Here is a 12,500-nt window from a genome sequence, read left to right as displayed (position 1 = left end):
ATGATAATGATGTCGTCGGTGATGCCAACCAATCAACCAACCGACTAATCAAACAACCAACCAGACAACCAACCAACCAACAAACCCCACAACCAGGCAACCAACCAGCCAGACAACCATCCAACCAACAAACAAACCAACCAATTAACCAACCAGACAACCAACCAACCAGTCAACCAACCTCATCAGGAATCAAATGCCGAACGACGGAAACAACCAGGCCCAAGAGGGTCATGATCTTTATGACGCCCTGAACAGCCAGAGTGTCCTCGTCTGTCACAGCGCAAATCACGAAGAATATGAGGAAACCAGAGGATATAACCACTATGAATCTGGTGAGAATTGGGTGAATGTGGTGATGTTTAAGTGGTGGTGAGGATTGGGGGGATGTGGTGACGACTACTTTGATGCTAGGTGACGAGATGATAGAAGAAATGATGAGATGACCCTTACTGGGCAATGGCAGCCATGACAGGAGACCAGAACAAGCCCATGTACTTCACTGCTGCCCTGTAACCTCGGTTCAACCTGTCAGTCAGTCAATCAATCAATCAATCTCAATCAGTCAGTCAATCAATCAATTAATCGATCAATCAATCTCAATCAGTCAATCAATCAATCTCAATCAATCAATCATTTAATTAATCAATCAATCATTTAATAATTCATTCATTCAATGAATTGATAACTTTTTTATTAATTTAATCAACCAATCAATCAATCAATCAATCAATCAATCAATCAACGAATCAGTAACCTCGCATTAAAATCGTGATCCAATTCGTTAAAATGCCTCAGGTATTGCCGGCCATACAGGGACCAACTACGCAAGCTAACTTGGCCAGGGTCAGTCCTGAATAACTAATAAGTCGTTTTGTTGGTCAGGATTGTTTATAGGTCAGGAATGTTTATAGGTCAGGATTGTTTATAGGTCATGATTGTTTAAAAGTCAGGATTGTTTATAGGTCAGGATTGTTTATAGGTCAAGATTATTTGTCGGTCATCATTGTTTGTCGGTAAGGATTGTTTATAAGTCAAGATTGTTTAAAGGTCAGGATTGTTTATAGGTCAGGATTGTTTATAGGTCAGGATTGTTTATAGGTCAAGATTGTTTAAAGGTCAAGATTGTTTATAGGTCAGGATTGTTTATAGGTCAAGAATGTTTGCAAGTCATGTTTGTTCATTATTATTAGCATATCTTTAAGCACCCTTTGAAAAGATCTCGGAGGCACTAACGATTATAGAAGTACATTGCAAAATCAAACAAACAAACAAACAAACAAACAAACATACTAACAAGCAAAGATACTACCAAGCAAACATACTAACAGAAAAAATGTGAATCTAACTTATCGTACTGTATATGTTTCTTGACGGTCTAACATGCCACGTAGTTTAGATTTCAAAAACAAATTGTGGCGTTTAAAAAAAACAAAGAAACACACAAACAAAACGAAGAAACACACAAACAAAACGAAGAAACACACAAACAAACAAAAGAAACACATAAGCATACTTACAGCAAAATGTGATATAACAAGATAGAGCAGGGTCCAGACGAATATGACAGGAGCTAGTAGCAGGTTAATTATTCCCGCTATAAATATACGCCTCGACAATCTGTATAATCATGAATGAGTGAGCAGGGAAGGTGTGAGTGAGCCAATGAATGAGTAATTGAATGGACGAGTGAGTGAATGAGTGAGTGAGTGAATGAATGATTGAATGAGTGAATGATTGAATGAGTGAATGAATGGATGGGCGAGTGAATGAATGAGTGAGTGAATGATCGAGTGAGTGAATGATCAAGTGAGTTAATGAATGAGTGAGTGAATGATCGAGTGAGTGAATGATCGAGTGAGTGAATGATCGAGTGAGTGAATGATCGAGTGAGTGAATGATCGAGTGAGTTAATGAATGAGTGAAAGAGTGACGACGACAACAACAACAGCAACATACATGGTGGCCAGCTCCTTCCTCTTGTTATAACTTTTGTATTCTTTCCTAAGGTGCCAGCTATTTGCAAACGGAGCTCCTGGACCCCCTAAAACCACAACAACAACAACAATAATAATAATAATAATAACAACAACAATAATAATAATAACAACAACAACAATAGTAACAATCGTAGCCATCATTACGAAGACAAAACAACAACAATCAAAAGAATGCCAAGGCAGCTGCTAACAGAATAGGATCATTTCGTAGTTGTACTTCAGTCCAGATGTGAAGTAGACACTGCAAAATATGATTGTGTGCGTGTGTGTGTGCGCGTGTGTGTGTGTGTGTACGTGTGTGTATGAATGTGCGTTTATGTGTGTGTGTGCGTTTATGTGTGTGTGTATGTGCGTTTATGTGTGTGTGTATGTGTGTTTATAAGCCTACTAACATTTCACCCCAGAATGGTAGATTGAATTTCATTGGCAGGACAGATTTGTTGACCAGGGCAACCATGTAATTTTTGAACCTAAGGATTCTGTGGTAGATATCTGTTGTGGGTTTTTGTGGTGGTTGTTTTTGTAGTGGTTGTTTTTGTGGTGGTGGGTTTTTGTGGTGGTTGTTTTTGTGGTGATTCTCTTTGCTTCTGTCAAATAAGGCAGCAATTTAAAAATTGGCCATTCAACACACAAGACAACCAGCTAACAAACCAACCAATCAATCAATCAACAAACAAACCAACCAACCAACCAATCAATCAACAAACAAACCAACCAACCAACAAACCAGCCAGCCAACCAATTCACCAACCAACCCAGTTCAGTAAGTTCGTTCTTGTGAACACACATGTGCAGTTTTTGCTGAACTAACATCAAGAGGGTTTGAACCTCATGCCACTTTTTGTTTGCCAGTTCACTCTGATTGATTGGTCAGGTGATTGACGATTTGATTGGTGGATTGGTTAGTTGATTTGTTAGTTAATTAATTCAAATAAAAAAAACATACAACAACAAAACATACAAAACGAAAAACATACAAAATAGAAAACATACAACAAGACAAAAAAACAAATAACAAAAACATAAAAAACACAAAACATACAAAAAACAAAACACACAACAACCGAAAACATACAAAACAAAAAGCGTACATCCAAAACAAGAACATACAGGCTGAATTTCTAGAGCGTAGGTGAAAAACCTCCTAATCTCCCAGTATTTGCTAATGTTGTAGAGACCCTTGAAAGTTTTGAAGACCAGGTAAAAGGAAGATGTTATAAGGAAGAGGATAAGAAATGGGTTGAACCTGTTGTGTTAGTGTCGTTGTTTGTTGGTTGTTGTATGTTGTGTGTTTGTTTGTATGTCGGTGGTGTTGTAGTGTGTTTGTTGGTGTTGTTGTGTGTTTGTTTGTTGATGGTGTTGTTGTGTGTTTGTATGCTGGCGTGTCTTACAGTTGTGTTTGTTGCTGTGCATTGTTTTGTGCATAGTCATGCTGCTGTTGTTGTTGTTTGGCTGTCTTGGAAAGTAGTTGAATCTGTCGTGTCAGTGTCGTTGATAAGGGTTTTTTGTAGTTGGAGTTGTTGTGTTTGTATGTTTTACAGTTGTGTTCCATAGTTGTTTGTTGTTGTACATAGATGGTGCAGTTGTTTAATGTGTTGTTGCTGTGTTGTGTTGTTATGGGTAGGGTATAAATAAATATAAATACCAAAATATAAATACTATATTAGGGTGTATTGAAATACAACATTACCAAAATATAACAACAAAACTACAGTATACCAAAATACCCAACGTATTATGAATGCAAGTGTGTGCCGTCGTTGTGCTAAATCTTAAAGTCAGAGCTTATTAGAGATGTCAAAGTGGATTTAAAACTTCTGGACCAACCTTTCCTTGACCTCCTTCCAAGGTCGAATGGCGTCATTGATGATGACCTTGTACGTGATGTTGAAGTGGTCCTGGAAGAGCACGTCGTAGTTGACTCCGACGCAGATGAATGTCGGGAATATCACGACGTACCATAAGATACTGAAGAAAGTATAAATACCCAGGTATAAATACCCAAATATAAATACTCAAATATATATATATATATATATATATATATATATGTTGGTAATAGACCATAATTTTTTTTTTATATATATATATATCAAACTAGGGAGTATTGAAATGCAGCATTACCAAAATATAATGGCAAAACTAACTACAAGATACCAAAATAGCCGACATACCATAGATGCGAGTATGGTAAAAATACTACATCAAAACACAACAAAACAACTCATCGGCCAAAATTAATAATAATAATTAAAAACAATAATAAAGAATGATAATAATAACAATAATAAAATATGATGATGATGATGTACAAACATAATCTGAAAGATGTCCTGAAGGGCCATTGCCAGAAATCCGTGCCTCTGAACATAGGCATAGATCCTGGTGAAGAATTCATCCAAATCGGATAGATGGTTCCAGCGAGCTGCATGGATAATAAAATTAATTAATTAAAAAAAATTAACTAACTAATTAATCAATTAATTAATTAATTAGTTAAATGAGATAAATAAAAAGTAATTTGAAAAGAATATCTGCACCCCCATTAAAAACACAATTATTATTATTAATTCATGTATATTATACTATATTAGGAATAATAAAAATAATTATTATTGTAAATCACAGTTATTATTAATAAAGTATATAAAAAGCTTAACAGTAATTATCTCGGTCAACTGAATCGATGATGACGATGTTGTCAGTCGGAGGTAGCTCGTTATCCTCGTCAACGTCATCAACCCCACTGCCGTTGTTGTCATCTGCTTCATTGTCGGTCTCCATCAGTAAGTAGTCAGTCGTGTACAGTTGGCCCTGGCTCATGGTGGCTGATTAGTGATGGGAGATTATCAGTCAGTTGGTCGTTTCTAGTTCTATAGAAGCTGTGTTATGTTATCAATGATTAAATGAAATAAAATTAACCTTAATTAATTTTTTACTCTTATCTTATTATTAACAAAATTAACCTATTAAATTATTTATATGAATGAATATTATTTAATTAATTTATTTCAAATAAATTAATTATTTCTATTTAGTATACTATTTAATCACTAAACAAAGACTAAATCTAAAAGAAACAATTTACATCTTTGACATCACATTTTCTAATTTAAAAATATGCATTAATTTCCCTAACCAACTACCTACACCAACTTTATTTTACTTCGCAGTTTTGTGTCCACTTCTTTGTCAGATCCCAAGCCAGTTCTTCTTGGCAAAAAAACACTGAAAACAGTAAAACTCTTACGTTCTTTTTTAATCAATTAAATTAAAATAAATGATAAAAAGATTTCGCAATAAAATGTTTTATTATAAAATTAAAAATGGTTTGTTTTCTTGTCTGCCAGCTAGTAAAAGTAAGCTTTCATTTTAGATTTTGAGTTAAAAAAAAGCTTAATTAAAGATGCAGAAAGACCTTTATTCAGTCTCTAAATTTTTATTTTAAGATTTAAATTAAAAATAATTAAAATAGTTTTTGCATAATTTTTAATTTTAGAAGCTTAAAAACGATGAAAAAACTTTGAAGAAACTTAGTGAAATAATTCCTTTGTTTACATGACAATGGCATATATGAGATGAATGCTAAGTAGTTCAACCAGTTTATTTTTATCTTTTATTTACGCATTTAAATAAATTTTTATTTATACTGAATTATTATTTAATTGTTTGTATTATATTAACTATTATTGTAATTTTATTTGTAATAAGCTTGTTTAAACTATTTTTTTTAAATTTTATAAATGTCTTTGTGTCCATGCGTAAATAAAACAAAATATTTTGTCTTGGGTGGTATTCAAGGTTGAAAATTATTTAATTGGCGATAAAATGGCTGGCAGACGAATTTCCAAGTCCCTAATCGACTGGGCGGCCTTCGCCGAACGAGTCCCTCCACATCAGATGGACTATTTTAGGGCCTTCAAGTCCAAATCTGATCTTTTCGTTTCCAAGTTAGTCTGACTCAAGTTTTGTTTTTTAGTATTTTAATTTATTAAAACTTAATTAAATAAAAGACTTAGTTTTAGTTTCTACTAGTAGACTTAGAAACTAGAAGATTAGTTTTTTATTTTTTAATTAAATTTTTTTTTAATTAGGGTCCACCGTTATCCAGAAAATATCCCCAAAATAGATTTTGCATTTTACAAATCAAGGATTGCTAACACTGCTCTGGTGACCGAATTTGAGAGAGCTGTCAGTATAGTTTCTGGTATTACGAATTGAATATGTATCTATTTCTATATGATGATGTTTGAATCTTTTTTTACATTCCTACATATAGTTGTACTACTATTATTTTAATTATTATAACAGTTTTTATTATTTTTTATATTTTTATTATCACTACTACTCCAAACAGTACTCAGCTGTTTCTGTTCCTTTCCCCAAAGACAAGAATAACTTGAGGGCTGTCGTTGATGAAGAAGAAAAAGAAGCAGTGAGTATTGTTGTCATTTGTATTGGTTAGTATATTATTATTAGAAAGTTCTAAGTATTAGTGTTAATCCTCTATTAACATCTTGTACAATGCTTCATGTTTGTCTTAATCCCCAGTAAAATTGTGTGAATTAAGTTATTTATTTTTTGCTTGGCTAATAACTTTTATTTTAATATAGAATTATTAAGAGAAAATTTTTTGAATTTTGTCTACTAATTTTTTGCTGGCTAAATGAAGGAAGTTTAATTACACATTTTGGCACTAGATGGCAGAAAGCAAGAAGCTCATTGAGAATGCCCAGAAGACCATCAGTGAATCCAAAGATTTGGTACGTAAGCATATATTTGTAACTTTTGTTGATTTGTTTTAATTCTCAACCATTAGTCTACTGTATGTTAATTTTCCGCCAGTGGGCTGCCTAATTTATGATTATGTATGCTATATTTCAGCTAGCAAAGATTGATTCAGTGCCCCACCTTGAAGAGATGACGGTCGACTTGCATGCTTACTACTTCCCTGATGACGCCCACAATCCCGAGAAGCCTGCCTTCTGGCCATTCACCAAATCCTACCAGCCAGAAAACGACCCGCACACCATCAAATAATTAATTAACAGATCAGAATTGGGTTTAGGATTATTTTATTGTGATTGATTAATTGTAAAAGATTAATCAAGCAAAATGAATGGAAGTTAAATAACATTAAAGACGAAGACAACTATGGTGGTGATGATAATAATTATATAGTTAGTAATCTGTTTTGGCTTTAATTTTTAACAAAATATTGAATAGAAAAAACCTCAGATTAATAAAATTTAATTTTATTTCTTCCTTTTCAAATTAATCTATAAATTCCATAAATAAAAAATATGTGCTCTTGCACCTGTGTCTGTATGTATGTTTGTCTGTGCGGGTATGTACATGTACTCACTGTAGTAAAGTACTCCACAACATGGTGGTCCACGGACAAGCAGAAAAAAAATAAAACTATATAATTAATATCCTAATTTTTTCCTATAAGTTGAATCAAAATTAGCAACAAGATATTAAAAAATCAACGAAAAATTTTAGAGAAACGTGAAAAATTTACAATGCGACTAATCTCTAGAAAATATAAAGACAACAAATAACTATACAAACCAATTGAATAATTAATTAATCAGTTGTTTAATTATTTACTAATTATTAATAACTTTAATGTACAAAAATTATGCCATATAATAGAGTAAATACACACACAAACATGAAGCTTATGTATATAAATATATTTACATATATATGTGTACATACACGAATACAAGTACTTAAACACACACAGGCAGCCGTGTCTCCTTGAAATCATGTTGCGCCGATATTGTTATTTTCAAATATACACACGCAGACAGGCTTTGGAGGTATACGCATTTTAACCAACAGGTATATGATATCCTTGGCAAAGCTAGAAGGTATAGATGGGAGTTTCCTATGAAAAAACCACAGGGTATACGGCGTAAACTACCGCATGTTCTACGCCACAGCTCTGGTCGTGAATATTCAGATCTGGTTGAGTGGAATGGTGGGAGGGAAAAGTGGTTTAGATTGCTAGGAGGTCCCATGTCCATAGCGGATCCGATTGAGTTGGATAGTAGTAAAGGTGACATACCTCTTCAGTATCGGTTGCATTTGTTATGTCATATTTCTTCTTGTGTTCATTTGATGATGATTTGTTGATATCCAGATACTTTTTCAAATTGATTTTTTGTATTATATAATAATGGTTTAACCAATCGAGAGCAAAACAGAGCAGGGAGCCGTTGAAGAGAATGCTATGTTGAGCAGTCCAGAAAGATTGCTTAAGTGTCAGTACGGATGTCCACTGCTCAGTTGTGCAATCAAACATCTCTGCGTCCTGTTTATTCATTTCATTAAACATTCAAGTGAATCGAATTGGAATTATTATGATATAAACAATTTGTAAGCGAATATTTCTAAAATTGAAATATAATTAAGTATAACGCTCTTATGTACATAAGGAAACAGTCAAAAATAATAAAGACCAACAACAAATTTCAACAGCTGTATTCACAAAGCAGAACACAAACTAACCATGGCACTTTCAACGGTATCGAGGCCGTTTTCGGTTGCGAAACAGTTTCCTCCAACGACAAAAATTTTATCTCCCAACGCCGTCATGACGTGATCTTGACGTGCTGTCAACATGGGAGCCTTTTCAAACCACTGGTTACATGCGGGGTTGTACATATACACCAGGTTGACTGAAATTTCATTTTCTTTGTACCCCCCACTAACGTACAACAAACCGTTACATGCAGTACCTACAAATGAAATTAATTATTTATAAGTGTCCGTCCATCACTCACTAGCAGAAAAAGTTGTTTCAAAAGAAAATGTACAAAACCTGATAAGGAGATGACAGCAACAGGCAGAGGTGCTATCGTATACCATCTGTTTTTTCCTGGAATGTACCTTTCCGCTGTCTGAGTGAATGTGACATCCCGTAAAACAGTCATACCAGCAACCGCATACAAATGTCCTCCCATCTCACCGAAGTAGAAAAAAGCTCGTGCGACATTCATACTAGATGGCTGGAAGTTGGTTTAGTTGTTTTTAGTAAGAATTTGAATCGTTAAAATTACATTTGAAATAATGAATGGACACATTTGCAACTCATTCAGGTTAACTGAATTTTTATAATGGCGTTGTAGGTGTGATTAAATTCTTCAAGTTGATTCAAAAGCCTCATCTTTATGAAAACAGTTTGAAAACATTTTGAAAAAATTATCTAACCCGTGACCACTTTGAGGTTATTCCATTAAACATTCTGACGCGCTTAGTTACGGCATCACCTTCGTAAATTCCGCCAGCAAAATATATCCGGTTATTAACCGTACAAATGCTGTGGCCTTCAAAAAGTGGAAGCAAGCCCCGAATCTTAGTATCCTTGAAATCTTCGAAGGGAAACTTTGTAGGTTTATTAGTTAAACTTTTGACAAAGTTATAAATCGATATTGAAGAGAAAGGATGTTCACCCTGTAAAAAAAATTCATTATTTCAAAAACTTAATTGAATAAATTCCGCCAATTGCATGCAGTGTATAAAACAACCAAAATTTACAATACTTTGAAAATATAACTTTTATCATTGTCCTGTGTGTGTGTGTCGCTAGAGAGACATATACCACAGACCAAATAATTTATACAGTAAGCAGTGGTAAGTACTATCGAATAAGTAAGAAAGATATACTGCGGTAATTGCCGCGGACCCAGCCTCGCTCTGTTCGAATGGACGCTGTGGAGAAAAGTGCACACCCAGCAAGAATAAAAAATTATAGAAAAAATTCCATGCGCCCTTGATTAACCTCGAAGGAGAGTGGTCATAGTAACAAAAATGATTTGAAGATAGAAAATGTGGATGTTTAAATTATTACAACGTAAAAAGCAAGAATAAAAAGCAAAAAAAGAGGCAAAAATTAAACCATTAATATGAAAATTTTCAAAACATCTCAGAAGCATTGCTCACTTTAAATTGATTGAAAGAATTGTAAAATTACACTCTTAAGTACGTTACTAGCCTTCTTTTTCTCGGAAACCGCCATCAAATTGTACCTCACCTTACTGAACATTTGTTCTGCATACTGCCTTCTCGATTCGTCAGCTGCAGTCCATCTTACAATCAAATCGAAAATATTTAACTCGCAGTCAACATTAACAAGCTCCGATTCAACCAAGCGTATCATTCCATCTGGTGACAGTGATAGTATTTCGGATGTCGAAATAATACACTTTAAATTGTCGAAAATGAACTCAAAAACTCTTTCGATTGCTCCAAACAAGTCGAACTTGTTGGCGAACTGCAAAATGCGTGCGTAAGTTGATTCATTCAATAGGCCCAATAAATTATTGAGATATTTATCTGTCATGCTTTGAATTTGAAGATAGAGTGAGCCCTCTAAACCTTTTTCCACGCAGCACAAGTTCCTGGCACCAAAATGATCCTCGTTGCTTTGTACATTCGATAAAAAATGTTCGACTTCTTGTAGACATGCGTCGGAAAGACACTCCAACGTAAGTTCTTTGAAGTTTGCATCTCTCATTCCACTGTTTGCCAAGGCTTGAAAATAATCACTGAACTGTAGTAATAAATCTACATCAACTTCGTAGCGACCGCCTTCATTGGAAATTAAAACCATTTTTGCTGGCTTATCGACAGCATTATCTTTCTCCATTTTGCAATTTTTGTTCAATTCAACGCCTTTGTCTTCCATTTCTAATTCTTCAACGAAATTTTTTCTCGACAAAAATTCGATCAAAATGATATCTTCAACACGTGCTTCAAATTTACGATGTACTGTGGCTACGGTGTCACTCATTCATATATATACAAGCATCTTTAAGGATTGTAAATACATTGTCTTTGGTTTGACTTACCCAAAGACTCATTTTACGAAAGATTTTTATTATTTTTTATTTTTCTTTGCTATTCGATGATGCGACCATTACAAAATGGTTTATAACTTATTTATAAATACAAATCTATCAATCAATCATTTATAGTTTATTTTATTTTTAATTCTCTTGGTTTTTTTATAATTTATTTGCTTTTTTATCATACTATGATTGACATTGAATTCATTTTATTGTTTCCTCTTCAAACGATTAATTTAACGTATGTATTATATATAAATATATTCTCTATATATATATATATATATATATATATATATATCCAATGTTGTATAGTAATCTGATTACAAGTAATCCGATTACGTAAACAATTACATTTTTTTGAATCTGTAATCGCATAATCTGTAATCAAATTACATTTTTTGTGTAATCTGTAATCTAAACAGGTGTCACGATTACTTTATTTTAGATTACTTTAACGACAACAATACCTAAGATTTTTAAAATTTAAAGTTAAAAAACTAAAAAAAAGACTTATTCAAAAGAAATAGTTTATCTATTGACGTCGTATGCTTTTTAATTAGACCGCCCATGTAATGTTAAAAAGTTGGTCTGCTCAAGAACGTTATGAAGCAGGATAAGCAAAGTCGCTTCTGGTTCAAACTTATTTGAAATTTCATGAAATTTAAAAAAATGCAATTTTTTAAATTATTTTATGAATAATTACAATTTAATAATTCAATAATTCATAAAACTATGTGACATTCATTAAATAAAATTCTTATGATGTAATCTGTAATATCAAAAAGTTTGATGATGTAATCTGTAATCGGACACATCATTGCAAGTAATTTGTAATCTCAAGCTAATTTTAAAAGTAATTTGTAATCAGATTACTTTCCAAAAGTAATCTATACAACACTGTATATATCCATTTATACCATACATAGAAACTTTTTATTGATTTTATTTTTTACTTTAATATTGATCATTTGTAATATTTGCTATTTCATATTGACATCAAAATTTAAAAATTTAATTCTTAACCTTTATTTCTTGAATCCAATGGTTGTGGAATGACTTTTACAGCTCTTCTACGTACCACCATTCGATAATAGATATTCAAAAAACGTGCAATTGGAACCCTTCCCACTAATAAATTTAGAAACAGAGCAATCATCGATGATGATGACACGTAAAAGTGTCATAATGCACAAAGTTGAAGATTGTAATAACTAATTAAACGATAGTAAAGTATTCCCTTTAAACAAACAAGGAATCAACAAAGTAGAGACACAGTATATATCTACATTTCAGCCTCTGGCCACATACACAATGAATCAATTCGAACACCGAAGATGGTATAGGAATACCGAGAAGACCTTTTTTGTTCTATCATGCTGATAATGCTAAATAATTAAAAAAATTTGGTTTTGAACACAACAAACTTGAGAATGATTTACGATCAACCGTTAGAAAAATTAAACAGTAATTTCCATCAATAATTGCATTTCTGACAGTCTTAAAAATCCAATATGTATATATATATATATATATATATATATATATTAGGGATGCACCGAAGTTCGGCCCGGCCAAATTTCGGCTTTTTTATCAAATCCGGCCCCCCGTTGGATTTGGTGGCCGGATTTAAGCGTCTATC

The 12,500-nt window shown here is 33.1% G+C and overlaps 3 protein-coding genes across 3 annotated transcripts in view; 1 reads left to right on the top strand and 2 right to left on the bottom strand.

Annotated features, from left to right (window-relative positions):
* Nucleotides 1–5,553, bottom strand: part of HELRODRAFT_95975 (hypothetical protein) — a gene marked incomplete at its 3' end in the record, with an annotated part of 8,255 nt that extends 2,702 nt beyond the window's left edge. The window contains exons 1-13 of the mRNA XM_009030723.1: nucleotides 5,157–5,553; nucleotides 4,661–4,882; nucleotides 4,317–4,425; nucleotides 3,828–3,968; nucleotides 3,111–3,246; nucleotides 2,756–2,858; nucleotides 2,393–2,492; nucleotides 2,192–2,241; nucleotides 1,960–2,044; nucleotides 1,521–1,620; nucleotides 758–861; nucleotides 454–528; nucleotides 182–332 (exon numbers count right to left, since the gene is read on the bottom strand). Of these exons, the coding sequence (XP_009028971.1) occupies nucleotides 182–332; nucleotides 454–528; nucleotides 758–861; nucleotides 1,521–1,620; nucleotides 1,960–2,044; nucleotides 2,192–2,241; nucleotides 2,393–2,492; nucleotides 2,756–2,858; nucleotides 3,111–3,246; nucleotides 3,828–3,968; nucleotides 4,317–4,425; nucleotides 4,661–4,823 (1,317 nt within the window). The remainder of the gene's footprint in view (nucleotides 1–181; nucleotides 333–453; nucleotides 529–757; nucleotides 862–1,520; nucleotides 1,621–1,959; nucleotides 2,045–2,191; nucleotides 2,242–2,392; nucleotides 2,493–2,755; nucleotides 2,859–3,110; nucleotides 3,247–3,827; nucleotides 3,969–4,316; nucleotides 4,426–4,660; nucleotides 4,883–5,156) is intronic.
* Nucleotides 5,554–5,826: 273 nt separating this feature from the next.
* HELRODRAFT_108067 (hypothetical protein) lies at nucleotides 5,827–7,247 on the top strand (the record flags this gene model as incomplete). Its single annotated transcript, XM_009030722.1, has 5 exons — nucleotides 5,827–5,950; nucleotides 6,095–6,191; nucleotides 6,358–6,435; nucleotides 6,701–6,763; nucleotides 6,885–7,247. Coding segments are annotated over 5 exons (518 nt in total), but the record flags the coding sequence as incomplete, so codon positions are not given.
* A 649-nt stretch (nucleotides 7,248–7,896) lies between these two features.
* HELRODRAFT_164740 (hypothetical protein) lies at nucleotides 7,897–10,698 on the bottom strand (the record flags this gene model as incomplete). The annotated part of the gene is made up of 6 exons (XM_009030721.1): nucleotides 7,897–7,953; nucleotides 8,077–8,322; nucleotides 8,520–8,749; nucleotides 8,833–9,019; nucleotides 9,222–9,464; nucleotides 9,997–10,698. 6 exons carry the CDS (start codon nucleotides 10,696–10,698, stop codon nucleotides 7,897–7,899), a joined length of 1,665 nt encoding a protein of 554 aa, XP_009028969.1.
* Between the last annotated feature and the right edge of the window lie 1,802 nt (nucleotides 10,699–12,500).

The sequence above is a fragment of the Helobdella robusta genome (genome assembly GCF_000326865.2).
Source record: "Helobdella robusta unplaced genomic scaffold HELROscaffold_7, whole genome shotgun sequence".
Taxonomy (NCBI): Eukaryota; Metazoa; Annelida; class Clitellata; order Rhynchobdellida; family Glossiphoniidae; genus Helobdella; species Helobdella robusta.
This window is presented reverse-complemented; position numbering and strand designations above follow the sequence as displayed.